Below are 21,520 nucleotides of genomic sequence, written 5' to 3'. Positions count from 1 at the left end.
CCCTAGACGCGAACGTACGATTGTTCGTACATAAGAACGAGCCTTGCTCCAATTAGTAAGTTGAAATCTTAATTCGTATTCAATTGTCTATTTATTCGTGATGAAAATTTTTTTCATCCAAAATAGGATCTTACTGAAAATAATTTTATCGAAAAAGATGTCAGAATTGACATGACGGAGAAGCGAATATATGAAACGAACAGTCTCTTTTACAGGTGAACAATGTTGAAAGGGATGGAAAGTATTGACATACGACATACATTGATAGTCCCCTTAACGAAAATGATGACGCAAGGGGAGGAAACCTTCACCACTTGGTTTTCGATCGGTAAGCTTTCAAATTTTAAACTTTGGAAATTTGGGAATTATATCTAAAAATTTGGGAGTTTAGTTGCTACGTAAAGTGTTGGGTTCTTCCATCCCTTATGCTCATTCTTATCCGAGGAAATCGCACATTGCATCCAAATGTATTCGAATGCAACTCGAATGCCGGCATATTAAGGGAGCGCGTATTCTCTGACAGTTTCATGTCAACAAATGTCGTGCCCGCGAGTCGCGCCCAGTCGTAAGCCATGCCTGCACCAGTACTCGCATCGTATTCGCGAGATCGACCAATCACGAATTACGGTCACGTCATCGTCGGCCAATCGCAGCCGTTCCCAGTGACGACAGTCGCTAAAAATAGCTCGTATATATCTAGGCCGGTCGCAACCGCGAATTATCCACAGTCGTGCGCCGGCAGCCGACGGAGAAGGACGGTGTGGGGCGTATCGGGACGCTGTGTTGTTGTTCGCAACTGAAAAGGTAGGACCCCGTACACGCACCTAAAACAACCGTCTTCTCTGCACGTGATAAAGCTCTTTGTAGGTCGAGTCGCGTACGGCTATTCTTGTAATATAGTTCGAGGGTGTATTAAAGGGAAACGAGGCTACGACAGGAATTTCATTAAAATCTTTTCGTGGATTAAATTGTCAAGAGCTTTACTGGCTCATGTTGCAAACTTTAATGACAATTCTTCGTCGATTTCTGTAGTGTAATAGTTTGTGTACCTTTCCGCGGTATTAAAAAACACGATTATGAATGAAAGATTATCGATAGATTTGTCATTAAAACAAACGTCAAAATTATCGGCGATAACTTCTATGATCGAATATCGCGAAAATCGAGTTCGCGGTTATTCAAGGTCGTGCGGCTACCGAGTGGAGCTTTATTACGAACATGTTGCATATTACGGCAAGAATCGAGAGAAGAATATGTTAAATACGACGTGTACTTCGTGACATTGTACATGTACATTGTTGCTAGATAAAGAAACACTTGTCTCTCAATTTCTGCCGTATTTTTATCATTTCCTCTTTCTTCCATCGACAGAGCTAGTTGCATTTTATTTCTTCCTAATAATTCATATTTATCTCGTATTCGATTCGTAATATGAAACGGAGAAATCTCGCTAACACTGTGTATCGAATGTTTTCATAAATATGAAGTTAATTATAAGATTAAGTATCGGTTAGTACGCGATAAGAAGTGCAGCAAAGTTGTTCAAACAAAATTCACCAAAAATACACTTTGGTGTTTGGCCACTTTTTATAATCTGAAATGTACGTGTTCTTTGGACGGCTCATGACACCTGAGGATGTCTCGTAATCAACGCTGTAGCTAGAGTTTTTGGAGCCCGGGATAAAGATTGTTATTACTGGAAACATCTTAGTAGACTATACCGCTACGTATTATATCACCGCTCGCTACATCGCAATGTGGTATACAACCGATTCGATACATCGCTATAGCTATGCTATATATCGCTGTGAAATTTGATACGTAGATTGTTATATCGGAACTATTTAATTTTGCGAAAATTGAACGGTCCCTAAGCGCAGGGCTCAGGGCAAGTGTCCCGTTTGTCTGGCGATATAACAGCGGTACTGCTCGTAATAATATATCAGTGTCACGAAGATCATTTGCAAGTGGGGAACCTTAAATATAGCGAAACAGAACATTGGCAACATTGTCACGAATCTAGTAAAAGACTATATAGCATCCTCACACGGTACCAATACTCTCGATTGCACAATACGATGCTTAAACTAAACATTTAAAACTAAACACTTCTACGAGCGCGTTTTATTCATCATTTTTCTCGTTTTTGTTTCTCGGGTATTTCGAGTACAATGCAGGGTTAATTTCACGCGTATGTACACGAACGAAAGTATAATGTTTGTATTGGCATGTAAAGTGGAGTTAAGTAGGATCACAAATAACCGTAATCATAAAACCTCGTATTACGCCGGCTCAAACGTGGAGTACGTTTATTATGAACGACTTAGTGTTAACTAGAAATGCGTGCTCGCGAGGGAACATACATATTTACCCGTGAAGAAACAAACTTTTCGCGGGGAAACTTGTCCGATTCGAATTTTTTTTTATTCGAGCCATGCAAATCGATTCTCGTTCGATTACGGATATTCGATTGTTTATCCGCGATGTAGAATCTCGAGGTGAACATTGAACGCGTGGCTCACGATACGATCTATCGATTATGTAGCTCGAACATGAACGCGAATTGATTTAGAAAATATATATGTCCTCTGTCGATTTCTGATTCATATTTTAATGACGATAAACAGTTACCAACGGTTCCTCGTTACGTATATCGATACGTTATCGATGCGACATTACATGTTCGAGTTTGGCTGCAGATAGAATTATAAGTATCGCGTATGAACAATCGTGCATGTATTTTAATATTTAATGCTTGGCACTCGCGACTTTGTACATGTAAAGCTTAACAATCTATGCTAGAATTTTTTATATTTAATTTTGAGCGTTACCATAAAGATTAGGTTAAAGATGAAATCTCTCGAATAAATAATTCTTGAAATTCGAATTGAATTCGTATGTGTAAGAGAGAGATATGTAGATTCAGGAGACCACGAAGATTAAATGTTTACTTTCATTTGTAAACTTCCTCCGCGGCCGATACCATTATAAAACAATAATCTTATCTTTGCATTCACTATGCAAACGTGCCAATCTTCTCAAGGTGCAGTCTGCTGGGTGTGATAATTAGTTACAAGGTTGGACAACGTAACAACGAAATGCCTTTTCGTCTTTCTATTTTCGAGAACATTCTTTCCATTGAAACTATCATCGATAATTTAAATTCAATTTTAGGCACGCCTTAGAAACTATTTCCTTAGATGAAAGTACTTCTGTAAAATCAAATTGTTTACCACGGGCCAGGATCGACCTAGAGATCTGTACTTTCGAAAATAATAGAGGTGAACGTTTCCACTCGAAGGTGTACAAAGTTAATCACACTCGAGATTATCCACCCACGCTACTTTCAAAATCTCCCGCTTCGAAATTGAATACTCCATCGTCGAAACACAGTTTATTTGACTGAATCTTTTGTTAATAAATCCTTGAGAGAAATTCGCCGGTATCGCGACAGTTTTGAGTAATTATCTCTGATAGGTCGGCAAAGAATCCTGACTCCTTCACGACCGTGACCTTACTGACATTTCATTTCTTAGATCGTCTACGGCTTCGAAACTCGCCCATACAGGATCTGCACGTATGTCAGATAGCGTGCGCATTTCCATAATGCCGAAGGCCGTCAAATATTGCAACTAGACGAACGAATACCTTCGCAGGTGTGGAGTTACCTTGTTTTATCTCGCTTTCATCGTTCTTCTTTCGTTTTCACCTTCGTTGCTAGAATTTCGAACAGCCTCGTTGTCTATGTCTATCGATTTTCTTCATCCCTGCTCGTTATGTGCAAGGCTGCACTTGTAACGGAAGGCTTTCAATTTCATTTTTACCAATCATCGATGAGCAATAATGGTCTTATTGGTCAAATAATAAATTTTATTATTACACCATTACTGTTCATAGATTTCACTCGTATTTCCCTTTTTAATTATTCAATAATATGAAACTTCTTAGGACGCCAGTCACCAATGACCCCCATGTCAGTCAGCGCGTTAATTGAATTTACCGCGGTCAAGGGAAAATCGTGGCGCGGATAAAAGCTCTCTCGCGGTTGATTTATCGCGGAGTTTTAGCTCGAAAAGAGTCTATATACTTGTACGTACATATAGAAAGAGGAGAGCCACCTCGTTGCTCACAGCTGATTACAAAGTCGAGAGAGATGATATAACTGGATTTGCAAGTTGTCACGGTGAAAGAGTGAGAGGCGGACGGGGAAAAAAGAAATGGTGGGGGAGGCCATTATTGTTCAAGGGCGTCAATGTACCGATTGAATTTAAAATGCTAATCTGCATCGTAGAGAAATGGTGATAGGATGAATTTAAGCGCGAACAACCGGCAATTATCATTCTTGCTTAACTAAATCTAGATCATTTAATCATTATTCAATTATACTGGCTGACTTGCAAACTCTTTTCATGCATACGAATATGTTACGATTAAGTTGCAACATTTAGTGATGGATTAAAGTGACAGAAGCGAAGGATTTTTTTTGGAGGATTTCGAGTTTGAAACGTTGAAGCTTAATTTTACAGTAACTGCACAGCTATAACGAAGATTTCTATTTACACCAATACCGTGACAGCACAAGGCCAAATATGAAATATTCGCGAACGTAACGATATGTATGTTAAAAGTATGGAAATGGAATTATTATGACCGCTTTAAACGGTCTATCGTCGCAAAAAGTCATTGTTGCTTTTAAAAATAGAAATTCGTATCAGTTCGTTGTAATATTTTCTCATTTAATAATTGCGCCGTACTTAATTAGCATAACGGTGATTTTTCAATGCAAGGATCCGCATAAATTAACACTCAATTTATTCCTCGATGTTCATTAAGCACGTACGCGTTTATTTTTGCCCTCCTGTTGTATTGCCACCGCTTTTTTTTTACTCGCTATTGGTATTTTTTACCGCTTTCTCTGCAAGCACGAGTACACCTTTGATCGACGATGTTGTTCGATTAATCGAACGCGTAATGGGACGAGTGCAATTACATCTCGGATAATTAGAACGAGAACTTGAGACTAATCATTTTTTCAGCCGGGATTTACATAAATTAGCCTCCGATTCCGTGTTATTAATCAAACATTAAGGTCATAATTCACTGCTGGTTTTCCTACTTTATACTTCTGTTATTTAAATATTTATACACTGTTTTAGTATTCATATTTCTTGTAATCAGAACATTTTCGAAATTATTTTAATATTTGCATAATAGTTGCAATAATTATAATTGAAATAAATTCAAACTCTTTTAATTACTTTTCGAACATCTTGTTCATTTAATCACTAACGAAACTTAATAGCGTATGTTACATTGGTTTGTACTTCACTATGTTCATTCCCGTGATTAATATTCAGAACGGTGTATGCAATTATTTTGTAATACACGACAGATTAATTATACGAAGTTATTTATTCTGAGGTATAATCACAACCATTTATTAATGAAATAATTTATGAGTCTCTCTGTAATCACGATGATTTCCATCTCGTGTCAATTCAGCATACTTTATTTCAAAACTTACAAAAATAAGACATTTTTGTAGAAATCCTTACTTTTCACTTTACGTAATTTTCTCAACTTAATATTAATTTCAACTCTTCAATAAGTTGTCTTAATCTTCATACATTGCATCCGAATTTAATGTTACACTGTGGACAGAGTGTGTGATTGATGCTGTGAAAAAAAGAGAACAGTCCATTTGTTCTTGTAAAGAGTGAATCGTTGAGAAATAAGGGTTCATTAGCCAATCAAAATACCAAACACCTACAAATTTCTCTGTTTCATAAGAGATCAAGTAATTCAGTCTGGAATTGTTATTAGCGTTATATCGTGAGCATTATTTACAACTGTCGTGCCATTCTGTCAGCATTGCAGGAGCAATTTAAAGAAGCAATCCACTCGTGGTACACTTCGACTTTGCTTTGATCTCTAAAGTGACACAGATTTGTTGCTGCTGCTCGTTCGCGATAAATTACCGGCATAATATTGTGCATCGTTATCCTTACCTCGATTCTATAATTCTCAGAATTTAGCCAAATAGATTTTCTAAGCGGTTATCGGAAAATATTAACTGGGAATTTATCGTATCGCTTAAGATATTGTTATGATAATTATTGTGCTAACTATTGTAAAGTTGCAAATGTTAATTGGAACATTATCGTAGTTTCAAACGTACGCAATTATTGCAGTTGAAAGACATCGATTAGAAAATTAAAGTGCCGAAATTTTTCCATATCTCGAGTACGTCGAAGATGCGCAAACTGCTCGAACAACTCTTGAAACCAACTGCATCCGTTTCAACTGTGGTGTTTCGAAGAAACAGTTACGAGGGGAACAATTAATGGAGATTGATGTCTTCTGTACCCGCATGATGTTCTCCCTTCTTGGGGAATCGTCTTCGCATACGGGCGCAAATTCGTATCCTGAGAATCCATGAGAGCCAGCAAAAATTTGTACACCCACGTTTAAACAGTTTTCAGACTTTAAACAAATAGTTCTTAAGAGATCCTACTGTCAGAGAACAAACGTTCACACTTTTAAATTGATTAAGGGACAGTAAATTCGTAGTTCCTTTTCCCACCATTGATTTTGAAGTCTGTCACAACCTCGACTTGCTTCGACTTGAAGAGGATTCTTGAAGAACTCTCGAGTTCTTCCACTGATGTATATCGGAATTTGAGGTTTCTCAAGAGGCCAGTATATCATGCGATCTGCTATGAACACTGCGGAGGTCTCGTGTTACTCAGAATCCACAGTTATTAATGCTCCATCTCGTTCTTTATCATAAAATCGATCGTTGCTATAAACGATATTGAACTATAACCTTTTCCTAAGCGAATAATTTCTATCGATTCGCGTAAAAGTTTAATCTGAAGAGTATTCATTTTAATCTACTAGTTCATTCGTAATAATAGCAACCTAGTAATTCCCAGTTTATCGGTAAAGCTCAGAATATCCGTGATCTTCGACAGGTCCCCAATGAATTCTCTAATAATTTTCCAATCGATGCATATCGTTCATTAACGTAACTCGTTCGATGAAATTGCATGCAATATTTACAAACGCATTTGTGTGCGTGACTACGAAACGTAAACTCGTTACGGCGATTTCTTATTTCGTTGCCGGAGGCAGTTTTGCGACGTTCATAGACAAAGCTCACACATGTGAACTTCATATGTAAATTACATGATCGTCGACAAGAGTGTGGTCGCGTTACGGGCAGACAGGAAGCATAAATTTCGTTAGCGAACACCAAACATAGTGCGGGACGAACGGTGCGTAGGAAACGCCAGGACCTTTCGGTAATGAACGCCATTCGATCGTCTTTCGATCGTGTTCTTTAACCCTTCCAGCACTTGCCCAAGCTAAAAAATTTAACAGACATTTTTTTAAGACAACATACCAAATTGCGAACTAAAAATTCGTTTACATTTTACAAATTATTTCTTCGGAATAACTCATTGTTCTTTAAAAAACTGGCAAACAGAATCCAAGAATTTCTCTGTTATTGTTATTATCTCCACATTATCTTGCAAGCATACAGTGATTTATAGCAGCATAGTTAGTGGATTAAATCGTAGCACGAATACAAACTGAACATTGATAGAGTTCACAGAAACCCGAGAATCTAATTCCGTTCTTTATCTCTTGTGGCATTTAATTAAGACATCGCAGCGGAACGGATACCTAATCGTCTGCTTTACATACTTGGATAGATATTTATCGTGTGCACTTCACGGAGTAAGATGCAAATGAGATGCAGAAGTCGATAGGTTTGTTTACAAAGTTGCTGCCGGATTATTCGGGTTTCGGAGATTTTCAGAAACGATTCGTAAAAGTGAAACACTGGCTAGCTGTAGGTAACGTCATGCTCCGGGGCACCGGTAAAGTAATTTGCCGTAATTAAAGTGGCATAATTGGGACAGATAGCACCGTAATGTTCTCTTATTGTTATTTCTCTTTCGTTCCCATTAAAGCCATTCCACATTAAAGGTAATTTCGTGTTCCTCCCGAAACTCGTTTCCATCTTGATCACCCTTTCCGGTCACGTTTAATTCTTAGTCGAAGGACGCTTTTTTTAAACAAGTTTTTATATTAAAAATAGCCTTTTCGAGAATTTGTGTACCTTTGTATAAGAACATTGTACTTAAGAAAGTATGTGGTATACAAATTTTGGAGTAAAAAGTGGTATTGAGCAATTGGTGTCGTTAGAAAGTGAGCTACAGTTTGACAAGCCACACCATGCCCCAAAGGCATTGACTTTTCGAACTCTTTTCTCTCGCGTTAACCTCTCACCTTCTTCGCGGTACTCCTTCGTACTTGGAACAGATTCCATAAAGCTTGTGGCCATGAAAATTTTCAAAGTCCAAGTTAGCCAGTTTTTGAAACGCACACGATAAACATGAATCATATTATCTACATATATTTATCAGTCTTGAACCTTCTTATCTGTGCGTGAGCTTTTATTTTTTACGTAGTAAAAGTTTAATCCTCCAGGAATGAATTCACTTATCTGGCCATTGCGTAACTCTGTTCTCCAAAATATGAACTTTGCTGTCTTGCGAACACGCGACGTTTTAAGGAGGATATTCTACTTTCCTCTCGTTTAAATTCTCTGGGACGAAAAGAACTCTCAACGTGGCTCTATGTTCATCATCATAACAGATGATTCCTTCATGATATCATCAAACAGAGAGTGAGAGGTTGTCTGTCGTTGATCACAATGTATCTCACTGTTTGCTGTTGGACGAATTTCTAAACATTCGATCTGCGTTTCTATCGGTTCTATTTATGCTGGCGACCTTTTGGACCCTAGATTCCTTCCGGTACTTAGACCTCAGATTTCATATTTAGGGCCTGAATAGCTCATCTGGCGACTGAAGTCTAATATTTCCTAGTTACAGGAATTTTTTGCCAATACGTTCCAATGTTTTTCCTGTTTATTCTCTCTTTGATCTCGTTTCCAACGAATCGTGCATCGTAAAGTCGTGGACAGATCGCTAGTTTCGTAGGAGTGTCGATGGGATTTCGATACACAGGAAGAGGACTGGATCTGTTCTTTCTATTGGCGATCGGACGCGTACGTTGCAGAAACGACAGCCGTTGGAATTAGGCCGCCCACGCTTATGTCGACGACCGTACCGAAAAAGCACGATAAAAGCTTTCTGGCCAGATGGGCACCGGTTGCGCAAGCTCTCTTACTCTCTCGGTACAACGATCTCGTCTTTTTTCCTCTCCCTCTCTCTTTCCCGTGTACGAATATCGCTCTTCCTTAGTGAAACTCTCCCCGTACACCATACGACTTCTTTTATGTCGGTCGTAACATCGGACCGACGAACGACGGGTAATTATGTAATATTGCAAAATGTGTTCGTTATCGCGGGAAATTTTTCACTTTTCAGGACTATCTGAAACCTGCGTGAAAGTTCCGTATCAAGTACCTCGAGGTGTCTCGAAGGTATTGCAAAATATTTTTATGCAATTTGAGATACCTATAGAGACTTTGAAAGACCTTGAGGCTATTCAGAGGCTTCTAAAGTACTTCGACATCGTTTGAAGCATTTCAAAGCGTCTCGCGAGTATTACAAAATGTTTGCATGCACTTTATGGGACCCTAAATGACCTTGAGGCATTTCAGAACTTCTTAAAGCACGTAAGAGTACTCCAAACTGGCTGCAAAGTGTCCGCAACCGTTCCAAACGTATTGTAAAGAACGTTCAAGTATTTTGCGGGGCATCCCAAATTATCTGAAAGTATTTCCAAACGTATTCGGAGCTTCGTAACGCCTCAAAGTGATTTCAAGCGTTTCAAAGCAATTCGAAAGCATCTCAAAACGTGTCAAACCGAACTCGACGCGTTCCAACGCGTTTCGTCCTATTTCAAAGATGTCCGAAGTGCCTCAAAGCATCTAAAAATACTTCAAAAGGATCGAAGGTAATCAGAAAGTGTGTAGAGACGCGGGCCGATATGGTATCCCGGGAATCTCGCAACGTCCTTGGCCGATCATCCCGGAGGGATCTGCTTTTTTTCCTACCCTCGAAGGGATTTTCGCTTTTCCGGAGGGTCCCGATGACCCGGGCGGTGTGAAAATCGCGTGGCACATGTTCAGAGGGAAACTCGAGGATCTTGAGAATTAATCGTTTGGTCCGCGCGAATTTTCGTCGCAATCTCGCTTTTGCGGAAAGGGGCCACCTTCGATATATCGTTGCCCGATGTATTTATGACCCGTGCTTGACGCACGCTGCGTTTTACGAGCCACGCTCCGATACGATGCATCGTTCGCCACCAGGGATCGTAGGTACGAAACTCTCCTCTCATTGTTACTTCAAGTAACATGACGCACTCGAAACTATTTTCATTGTGACCGAATGATACATCTATGCAGCGTCTCAAAGTATTTCAAAGTACCGCAAACTATCTTGTAAGTGTCGTACAAGGAATTTCATAGCTGCTCAAAATTATCCGAAAGTATTTGAGAACGTTTGAAGAGAAAAAATGAGGGAACGTGAAAATGAGAACGTGTACGAAATCGAGTGATAAGGCGGGAGAAACCAGTTCGATTAAAAGAAGACAAGGTTAAGCGAAAAAGGTTGCTGGTGTAAACTAAAGAAAAAGAACCCGAAGAGAAACTTTACAGGCATAATCGATAACAGAGCTCGGCCGAAAGTATATTTTGTTTCTTTGCGCAAAATAATAAGAAAATCTGGAATAGTTGTTTTCCTCTTGACCCGTGGATAATAATCGCAAATATGGAATAATCAGAGAGCGACAAGAGAAGCGACGGCTGAAACCGGTGCAACATTTGCATACGTTTATGTATATCTCTTCGACGCTTTCACGAATTTTTTCTTCATTTTTCAACGGCAAACGTGTTTTCCAATGGGCCTTCATTCTTATTCTCGCTCGAATCTCCGCGCTTTTATTCGGCCATTTTTAACCGCGTGTCTCCGTTAATCTCCCGATAATATATACCTCGACCTAGGATATCGTTTCGTCTTGTTTTCTTCGTCTCGTGAAAATCGTTCGTCTCGAATTCACCTTCAAGATAAATAAATCACGTTTGAGAGTGACGCCTGCGGATTATCGACGATTTATATTCGATGGATTTACATCCCGATGCTTTTTCAACATTCAAACATTTCTTATAAACCCGTGAAACGATCGTTCTCTGTCAAAGAATGCATTGTTTATTAGAAAACGACACACCCGCCACCGAGACTAAACTAAAATACTTCGCGCTATCCAATAATGTTAGCGGAAACTTTATCAACTTTATCGCCGGATAAAAGGAACATTCAGCACTGTAGCAAGCCACAGAGGAACCTTTGTTTCCTTCCGGAGAACTCACGCTCACGTTTAAGGTAACCGAACACCGAACAACACCGATAAACAAGACTTTTCTATCAGAACTTAACGCAAGTAATATTATTCGTGTCGTTCAAATGGATACATTTCGAAATATTATCACGTTCGTTATTTATTGTTTATAAAATTTAATTCTCAATGCGTTTTATTGGTAAATTTGTGAATCGTATAGAAAAATTTGTTTTCGAGTAAGTCTGTGTTATATTAAACGACGACTAAATTGGTCATGGATTAGATATAAACGTTATAAAATTGGTCAGATCATGTTGTTCTGCCATTTGATCACGAAAGGTTAATTTTAATCGAAGTACGCTCGCAATTAGTACCACGAAAGAAGTTACAATCGAACTGATAAAAGGTTAGTCATTTGGTGATAGTGTATCTTGTAACTGACATAACTGCGATAGGAGTTTTAGTACAGGGGATTTTCGTTATGTTGCTATGTGTTGTGATATAACGTATTGCAGTACATACGAATGCAACGCATTGTGATCTAATAGGTGAGAGTATAACGAGAATTCAGTAAGCTAGAAAAATAAAATAGCATAGTAACTTTTATTTCGTGAATCTTTCAACGAAAGATCCGCCGAATACCAAAGCGTTCGTGGCATACATCAAAATCAAACGGTTTCTATTTATACGTTTAACAACGTGCAGAGGCGACGGCTTCGATCGGACACCTGTTCCCATTCAAACAAACTCGATTCACGGATTATTATTTCAATCTGTTGCAGCGGCCTCCTATCAGCCGTCGATTATGCGAGCGTATGATCCTTCTATCGCATAATCGGTCGATCGATTATTTGCCAGATTTTCCAACGGATTCCTTCGAATATTCTGTTTTCCCTGTTGTTGTTTTTTGTGTTATTTGCGTATCGTTGAAAACTTAACGAGATTTTGGCACGTGTATTTCGAGAAAACATAGTTTGCATAAAGTTCTTTTCTTTTTCTTGCGATTCCAGATAAACTGCGGGTTTTTCCGTGTTTTATAATAGGGATTGTTGTATCCTGTTCGATTACTATGAAACTCGCATTTGCAATAAATTAGTAAGATTTGTGGAACGGAACTGTTATTTTGTTATTTTTTTAGAAACGTGTTTTTGTTGATTTTGTATTTACAAAAGTGTACACTGCGCTTTAAAGAGAAGCGAAGAAAGAAAACTGTTTGAACTAATTAAATTAGTTTGTTATTAGAATCTACTTGCAACGAGAAGTTGATTGTGTACTTTTTTGATTTTATTTATCAAGCTATTTTCGTAGCTCAATTTTAAAATCAAAGCGTTCTTCCTTCTTCCGCTTCGTGGCCTCGATTCGCGTTCCTCTCTATCGTCTTTCCGTTTAATCAGCGTGACTAAACACGCCAGAGAAGACAAGAGAAAATTAGACGCAAGAATTCACTTACTCTCTTCCTTCCATTTACAAATTCCATTTCCATTGTAAAATATATTCACTCGCGTTACTTCTCTGTATGTAATTAAACTAATTAATTATTAATGCAATACATGTCCTTTAGTATATTGCAAAATAAATGTACTTATCCCATCGGGATATCAGAATCATGTTAAACGCACATGCATGTTTCGCTCAAGGTGTTAGAGCAAGTAGTTCGTTGCGACAAGAGTACAAGATCATTCTGACAGAGAATTACGCGAGGTAATTCGCTTAATGTATGAATACAACAGCTGTTTAAACTCGGCCAATAGATGCACCTATTGCTCCAGATTAATCATTTATTAAATTAAGCACTAATATTTTATGATCGCGTTCTTTAATAATCTTACGTTCTTTCATGATCGAATTTAAAACGACGTAACTTTTTAAAGAAGGCCAGCAAAGCTAGAATTTGTTCAAATTCAAGATCACTTCGAGGCCATCGCTGCGATGAGCGCCTGCGAGTCATCTTCCTCCGCAACATATAGGTCAGTGGGTTTGCCTGTGGCGGAGGGGACCATGGGTCGTCTCCGACCCAAACACACAATCAGAGGAGATCCGGTCCGAGGAAGTCCATTTTACGGTTGTCCGGAGAACTGCGCGGGAAATGTCGGAGGAGTCACACAGTCAGAAACACTGGCTGAGAGAAGGAGGAACCATAGAAGGCTACGAAGAAGGAGTTGCAAGGGCATTAGGCTCCGAATACGGAACGATCAAATTCTTACGAAACTCCGATCTCTCTCACGCACACGCTCTTGCATCTGGCACTCTCACAAAAAGAGAGAAAGGGTCCTCTGCTCGGAGAAGGACCAGTGACTCGATTTTATCGGGCTTTCGCATTTAAACGCCCACGTTCTCAAACTACGAATCTTCAAATTCCACGATTTCCGAATCTATAGAATCCAAAAATTTTATTTTTTCTAGCTCTTCAAATTACCAAGCTCTAAATTCTTGAATTTTACAAGCTCTAAATTCTAACATCCTCCCAAATCAAACAAGCGAAGAAAAGTAAAACGTGTTTCACAACCGAGAAAGGACACATATTTACAGAAAGTCCAGATTTGGACGGTGAACCACGGAGAGCCTAAAAATCATCCCGGAACGTTCCCATCGAGCACACAGACAGCCACCTTCCGGTAACCTTTCCGCCAGAATGCTTACGTAACTCGGTGCTCGTCGAATGAAGATCGCAAAAATAACGCGGCTACGATGTGCACGATCTATCCAGGACGCGCAAAAATCCATCGGGCGAGGCGAAACAAGTGGACGCGGTAGGGGAAACGCTAAAAGCTTGTCAATTCTCGTCAAAAATACATTTTTGACGGGTGTACGCGAGCATTCGAGCACGTTCCACGCGACGTGTCCTCTAAAAAAGAAACGGCTTCGTCCTCCAGGCTAGAATCGGGGCCCGGTTTGTTTTCAGCCATCGAATTCTTCGGACTGCGGCTCGGTTACCAGTTGCCCAACCTTCTTCTCACAAAGAAACGACTGCACAACTCCGACTAAGATTTTAACGGGCTTTTGTAACGCGATATTGTGATTTACGCATTCTTATTGATGTACGTTCGTGAAACGTTACACGCACAAACTGCATTTTGAACGACAGTGACATTTAGGCTAAAGGAATTATTAGCAAATTAGATGCTAGAACTTGCTTTAGAGATCACTAACGATCTACGAATATATGAATCCATGAGAAACGTAAGGATTTGGGGACTTAGATCAATAGAGGGATCTGGAAGATCGTAGACAATTGAAAAGTGTGATTAGTTGCAATTTCCTCTAGATTTCCGTTCTCTCGATACATCAATTATATCCACTTTGTTTTCTTCCAGGAATTTACTATGTTTATTCTATCGCTGATATAACGAGCACTTCTAAGAACGAGACTAATGTCGCATCCAACAAACTTTCGCAGGACAAAATTACAGATCGCGCCATTGTAAGAAGGAATCGAACGAACGCTTTTTGCTACGTGATCGTTCGATTTCAATATTGCCGAGTTCTTCCGTAACCGATAACGGTTATCAGACGTCACGACGGCTCGAAATGCTAGTCGTATAACTGTTCCATTATCGGCGAACGTTATTGAACGCGTTGCAACTTTTGATAATCGTCGAAAGCCGGTTACACTTGGCGGCATCGATAGAGATCTTCAGCTTCCGGTTCGGTTTATCAGCGTTACCGCGATTCAGCCTGGATTCCTCTTTGTTCTCGCATTGATTCGAGCTCAATAGTCGCCCGTTCAAGGCTGTATCAATATTCTTCTCATTCCCCGGAAAAGAAGAATGCACAATCGGCAGAATAGAACGAGGCTACGATTCTACGAGCAGGAAATGTCGTCGAGATACAGTTAAGCGACAAGATCGAAATTCTCTTCGAACACGGAAGGAATTCGCTAATTATTTAACGACAGTTCCACGAAATTTACTTAAACTTTAGACTTTGTTCCGTTGAGAGAAATAAATCGTCAAAATCGATGTGTCACTGTTGCCTCTCTACAAAAATTCTGCTAATTTCTTGAACGCTTTAGCACCTTCGGGCCATGTTTCGGTAGCTGAAAGTTTTGACAGGAGTTCCAATTGGATAGAATTAGCGTCGGAACAATTATAAGAATTTATAGAATTAGGGTTCTAAAGATCTACGAACGCGATGATATGTTTTATTAATGAATTTCATGAACTGAATGTTATTAAACAATTAAGTTGAACAATCACTATTATTCGTAACTGTGTCATCGTCAAAAAGGTATAATAACTGTTATCCAGGCTGGTTGTTCATCTCCGATCTGATCACCTCCACATCCGCCTAATCTCACCTCGGTACTCTTCTGTTCTTGTTCCAGGTTAAATGGTAATAACCGACCATGTACAACCTGAATGTGAACGTGAATCCTAGTCCAACGGCTGCCGCGGGTCTTCTCGGTGTCGCGGCGGCCGAGGTCACACCAAGGACACCGGAAATCGTAAACTCCCTAATCGCCATGACCAATCCCTTCGAGGGTTACACGAACGAGAAGAGCAGGGATCGTACGGACTCGACTAGCAGCGGTGAGCCGAGCCCACCGAGTGTTCAGCACACCTGTAGTCAGCTCATTAAAGAAGGTACCCATCCATCCGGTGGTGACCTTGATATCCTACCGGCTCCTCTTTCGACTCTTCTTACTTTATTTGCCGCCGAATCTACCGATTCCAAGGACGTTTTTGACCCTTTCAACTTTACTACCTCGAATCTCAAGATTCGCTTCTAAACTAGCCTTTCTAGTTCTTTGTACTCTTAGCTTTTTTACTGATTAAATTAATAATAGTTTGTCATTCAGTTTGTACTGTTGGGTATAATACAAGTAGATTTCCAAATCGTCAGGTTGATTTTTCCCAAGAAAGCCAACTGTACATTACACATTATAGATATTCCATTCGTAAGGATTCTGTAAAATGTGAATAAAAAAGATAATGTAAGGTAATAAATATCCAACGGTATATCTTCACGCCTACTAAAATCAGCTATTTATTATTGAAGATGTCAGAAGATGAACAAATGATACGAAGGAAGTAAAACACGTCTCACGTAACTAGGACGAGATATATAAACGAGGCGAGACAGAAACGAGTGATGGTACAATTTTGCAATGTTACTGCCATAACCATTATATAACTGCTCTTTAATGCTGCATCTTTTCTCTAGATGAATACTTTTATTTTTATTTCTGTTACTTTGTTCGATCTAGAAATTCCGAATTTTTTTTATTAAAACTCACCTACAAACTTGTGTATCTTTCTGGTGGCATAAATATTATATGCTCGATTACAACTCTATTATTTATACTGTTGTTATGTAGCGTTATTTACAATTACAGTACTCTACCGATAAGAAATCTAAAATTAGATAAACGACTATGTTCGATAAAATAATATTAATACCCTGATAATGTTAACAATGTAATAAATGTAGCGATACGAGTAAAACTTTATTGTGTGTTATAAAGTCGCGTCAATTTTTTCAACTTTGAATTGTAATTAATTCATAAATAAATATTGCAGGATTGAAGTTGACGCTACAAACAAAAAGACGAGCCAACGGTAGCGGAGATGACACCAAGAAGAGGACGAAGAAGGAAGATGGCAGCGCGGACGACGAGGAAGAGGACGAAGCGGGAAACAACAACAACCGCAGTGGAGTAAGAAATTTACTCACATACTGTTCTCGTTAATAAAACGATAATGCGGTTGTGATGTCGGTCGATTTGTGCTGTAAGTCACCGTCTCATCGATTTCAAGAGTTTGCCCTTCGGCATTCAAAACCCTCGAATTGGATTTCAATCTCAAACATGCAGAACAAGACTGTAATATTTCGTTAGATCATCCGATGAAATGTTTTACAAAACTTCTACCTATATTCTCTCGACATCCACCGAACAGCCGTCAAAAACTCAACTATTCTTTTCAGCTGACACCAGAGGACGAGGAAAGGCGTAGAAGACGACGCGAACGGAACAAGATCGCAGCCACAAAGTGTCGACTAAAGAAGCGAGAAAAGACGGTGATCCTAGTAAAGGAGTCAGAGATCTTGGAGACGCAAAATCACGACTTGAAGTCGCAGATCCAGGAGCTGGAGACACAGAGGCGTAGGCTGGTGGACATGTTGAGCTTCCACAGGCCAACGTGTCTGAAGCAAGGCGGCAACGACACCTCTTATCAGCAGTACGCGGAGCCGCTGCAGTTGCCCAGTTACCAAGAGAACTTCGTGCAACCTCCTCCAGCGTTGAATCAACCTCAGAACTGTGTGACGGAGTACCCGGTGAAGGTGGAAGAGTACGAGGGCGAGTTTTATCGGCAGGAGAGCCCGTACGTGCCCACCACGGACACCGGTTGTACGGTTTAATAGCTTTATCCATCGCAAGCAACGTCTGAGGAGTTGCCTTTGAGGAAATCCGGTTTACCGGCTTGGAGAAGCTGCTGGGGGTAGTTTTGTTGAAGCTGGTGAACGAACGGTCGTATGCATTCCAAGAAGACACATTGGCGCAATTAGACAGGATCCCCTAGACGAATGTTGTGATGACCTGATGGGGTGATAAACTGTATGACAATGATCTAACGCGTTGAATCCTAGTTGCGCCAATGAAGACACTAGAAAAGTGGAAACATCCGAGTTAACTGAAGACCAGGATTTCGTTCTGTGCAAATGTGTGATCCTTTCGTTTCCGGTAAATCGGACTTCCTGGATCTCCCTTCTCTGTTTAATCGCAAGTCTTGTAGCTCGTAAGTTGATTATGGTAGCAGCGTCGCTCTTGTTTCTTCTCTTTCTCTTTGTCCTCTATCTTCTCTTTTTAACACGATCCTTTATACTCGAAACGTTCGACGTTGAACGCCTGAAGACATTCCTTGAAAGTAACCCTTCTTGAAAGTAAGTAACCAATTCCTCGAACATAAGTACTGTGACATTCTAAGATATAATTAATGTAAGGTATGAACGAATCGTTTTTGCGATGCTCGAGATATTGAAAATTGAAGAAAAGTTTGTTTTCTTTTTGATCCCCAATTAAGATAATTTTTTTTATGATTATCAATCAATATTTTAAATTGAGCATCGCAAAGATGTTTTGGTTATTTTAAGTGAGAATCGAGAGTCCCTTTAAAATTGCAGTCTGCGTTATTGCCGTTATTTTTTTCACACGCGACCGCTTCTCGATTCACCAGTGAGAAACCAAGTATAACTCGTAACTCAGCGTAAGTCTTCTGATATTGTTCACGACTATTGCGACGCGGTTCTGTAACGCGTTCAAAGGATACTTATAATTATACGAATAATCGAACGATATTTAATATTGTAAATGTGCATATTTTATATACAGTGATGGGCAACTGTGCCCGCAGCGGTGCATCGAAGTGCAGGTGTATATTCGCGGGTACTGATGGGTTCATTTCGTAATTTTATAATTTGTACTTTCTATATTTTTAAATTGTCAAATTTTTAGATTTCTAAATTTTTCAATTTGAAGTCACTATGTACACCAGTGCCCGTAAGTCTTTCGGCGGACTCACGATTTGTCCATCGCTGTTTTATACGGATATACGTATGTTATGTATTTACACTCGCAGACACGCACATATGAATACAAACACACATGCGCGCGCGTCATTAACAGTTAATGAACACGTACAAGTACATGACGATTAATGACAAAAACCGAACGACATACCTCAATTTTGTGGGTAGTTACCCTCCCCAGGTGCGTTTGCGCTAAACAAGTATCAGGAATTACTTTCAAATTTAATCCGTATAACTCTAAGTGCGTGATTTCATCAATTTTTGTACATTTGATACACAGAGAAATGCCAAAGAATCTACAGAACTATTAGTCGATCGGAACAAGTTGTGCTACAAAATTATCGATTGTGAAAATTCGGCAAACGCACTTTGGGCTACGCTTAAGCGTTTTTGCAATTTATGGAAGCTAGTTTAATACTTAGCCAAACGCGACTCGCCTAAATAGTCCACGGACTAAAAATGCTTTTCATCTTCGGAATGTTACCGCCAGTTCATCTAATGAAGGAGAAGATTTTTCTTGCACTTCGTGAAACGTGAAGTGAGACAAAGTCTTCCTCTTATTCTTCACGAGATTAAGCATCTACGAGCATTAATAGGGATGTTTTTTTTTAATGCGTAGAACGAATGTCAACACGTGACAATTGCACACGTGTGGTGCTACATATATATATATTTGCTTTTTATATAAATTTTATTAAGTTGCCTGAAGAGAGTATTTAATAGTTTAATACACACGTTAAGTGTATAAATATATTATCGATGTCTATTTGCTAATGTAAAGTTCAGAAAGTATCAGACCTATCAAGAGTTTATATTTATATACGAATCTTTTTCTATTGTTGACATATTGAGAAGAAAATCCGAACACGGTGAAATTATTATTAATATTATCGACGTACTAAACAATCTTTAAGTATTGGATTTATCACACGCAGTTATATTAAGCAATCACTATTTGATTATTTTTCTTTTTGTGGACAATTTGCAGACTGTTTTGGAAGTATTGCATTTTTTCTTTTTTATAAAAATTCTGATCGTGTTCTAGGAAATACACGTTCTGTTAAAAATCATCAACAAAATTTACTATTCTTTTTTAAATATAGAGTGTAGTTTGATATAATTACGTTTGCTATCCAATATATACTGCCATTATTAAAATCCCAGATACAGTCATTTATGGTATCGGGCTCTAAGTTCATTATCTTATTAGTAAAATGTATTAAAAAGTCTTTCTAGAAAATAAGAGCAAAATAACTTTAATAACAAAATAGCAAACAGTATATAAGATTTTATTAATTGTAACAAAATTGTACTATTGTCTTTTATTACTGAGTACCTGGCCATGGATTTCCATGCGACAGCTATTTTTCCCTAGGAGAGATGCATTGAATCAAATGACTAGAAAAATGGCTGACAAAATTTTATCGTTGTAACCTAAGGGAAAATTTTATTCTTTAAATAAAAGTGCCTTCGATACTAATATTTATTTGTTGTTCTTGGTTGAAATTAATTCATAAGACATGAAATGAAAGAACCCAACAGAAATACTTAGACACACATTTTATTATAAAATTCATTATTTATATTACTCACACACATTCACATACCTCAATCACAATCGATTCAAAATAAAATACATAATTTTATCTTATAAATAAAGACGCATTGATGGAAAACAATGGAAATAACCTTATTAAATTTCAATTATACCTATTTAACATGATCTTAAGAACCCCTGAAAAATACAAATAATTATGTAAATACAAGTACTCAGAAAATGATATCCATATGAATTAAATTGAATGTATTACTTACACAATGATATTATTAATTGGAATATGAATTAATTTAACAAAGAATCCTATGAAACCCATTATACAGAAACCAATAGCTGTGGCAATGGCAATTTTCTGGAATTCTAAGAAACATCACAGGATAAGTTAAGGTTATACAATACTCTTGTTATTTGAATTCATTTAAACTTTACCTTTTCTGTCAGGTTTTGTACATCTTTTAATAAGACGAATACTGTCTTTTGCAAATTGGCGTCCAGGTTCTGTCAATTTCTTTACTTGATCCATTATGCTCACAAAACTGAAATAAGATTTATAATGGTTCAATATTACTATTCTTAAAATTAGAATGTTTAAATAGAATTGACATAATATTTTACGCAGGCAGTGTGCAAAATTACATATGTTTTTGTAGTTATAATACAGTGTATAAATAATATGTTTGATTTCACTTATATTCGGTAACCTATATACCTATTTAATTTCGAGTTTGTTAATAACAGAAAATGAACTGTAACTAGTGAGAAATGTTAATTATTTTAATAATACAGCTTTGTTTTAGTCCCACGTATACAAATTACGACGACAATACACGAAAATGCGATACTCACGTTGCTTACGATCGGAGAACGTTTTGTAAAGTGTTGTTTGACGTACGAAAAACTGCGCTCGTCAGACGTTGAAGCGCTACGTGGACACTGAGCTGTAATCACGTCATTTCCTGAATACTGACGTTGGAATCGAATCGATGAAGCGCCAGCTCGAAAGCATTTGAATTCAGTAAGTAATAAAATTGTACACAAATTCATTTACTGACTTGATAATAACACAAATACAATTTCACGTCAAAAATTTACACAATGTTTGATATTCTTATACTC

The 21,520-nt window shown here is 38.4% G+C and overlaps 2 protein-coding genes across 4 annotated transcripts; one reads left to right on the top strand and one right to left on the bottom strand.

Annotated features, from left to right (window-relative positions):
- Nucleotides 1-688: 688 nt before the first annotated feature.
- On the top strand, nt 689-20,326 carry Atf3 (Activating transcription factor 3). 2 transcript variants are annotated; one of them, XM_003707598.3, is made up of 4 exons: nt 689-804; nt 15,644-15,848; nt 16,839-16,975; nt 17,245-20,326. In XM_003707598.3, the coding sequence occupies exons 2-4, from the start codon at nt 15,665-15,667 to the stop codon at nt 17,677-17,679; spliced, it is 756 nt and encodes a 251-aa protein (XP_003707646.1). In that variant the 5' UTR covers nt 689-804; nt 15,644-15,664; the 3' UTR covers nt 17,680-20,326. The 2 variants fall into 2 exon arrangements, with proteins under 2 accessions (XP_003707646.1, XP_003707645.1); XM_003707597.3 differs by having other exon boundaries at nt 15,644-15,902.
- A 65-nt stretch (nt 20,327-20,391) lies between these two features.
- LOC100883414 (protein transport protein Sec61 subunit gamma) lies at nt 20,392-21,404 on the bottom strand. Of its 2 annotated transcripts, none has more exons than XM_003707585.3 (4): nt 21,251-21,404; nt 20,834-20,940; nt 20,662-20,764; nt 20,392-20,581 (listed from the first exon to the last, which is right to left on the bottom strand). In XM_003707585.3, the coding sequence occupies exons 2-4, from the start codon at nt 20,925-20,927 to the stop codon at nt 20,572-20,574; spliced, it is 207 nt and encodes a 68-aa protein (XP_003707633.1). In that variant the 5' UTR covers nt 20,928-20,940; nt 21,251-21,404; the 3' UTR covers nt 20,392-20,571. The 2 variants fall into 2 exon arrangements, with proteins under 2 accessions (XP_003707633.1, XP_076395894.1); XM_076539779.1 differs by lacking the exon at nt 21,251-21,404 and adding an exon at nt 21,114-21,132.
- Nucleotides 21,405-21,520: the final 116 nt, after the last annotated feature.

The sequence above is a fragment of the Megachile rotundata genome, chromosome 14, assembly GCF_050947335.1.
Source record: "Megachile rotundata isolate GNS110a chromosome 14, iyMegRotu1, whole genome shotgun sequence".
Taxonomy (NCBI): domain Eukaryota; kingdom Metazoa; phylum Arthropoda; class Insecta; order Hymenoptera; family Megachilidae; genus Megachile; species Megachile rotundata.
The sequence above is the reverse complement of the archived record's forward strand: the minus strand, read 5'-3'. Positions and strand labels throughout refer to the sequence as shown.

What these genes read in the sequence shown, in the direction of transcription:
- Atf3 (XM_003707597.3), top strand. Translation starts at nt 15,665, where the DNA reads ATGTACAACCTGAATGTGAACGTGAATCCTAGTCCAACGGCTGCCGCG. An exon ending in TAGTCAGCTCATTAAAGAAG is followed by an intron (nt 15,903 to 16,838) that starts GTACCCATCCAT and finishes TAAATATTGCAG; the next exon opens with GATTGAAGTTGACGCTACAA. An exon ending in ACAACAACAACCGCAGTGGA is followed by an intron (nt 16,976 to 17,244) that starts GTAAGAAATTTA and finishes TATTCTTTTCAG; the next exon opens with CTGACACCAGAGGACGAGGA.
- LOC100883414 (XM_003707585.3), bottom strand. Translation starts at nt 20,927, where the DNA reads ATGGATCAAGTAAAGAAATTGACAGAACCTGGACGCCAATTTGCAAAA. An exon ending in TACAAAACCTGACAGAAAAG is followed by an intron (nt 20,765 to 20,833) that starts GTAAAGTTTAAA and finishes GATGTTTCTTAG; the next exon opens with AATTCCAGAAAATTGCCATT.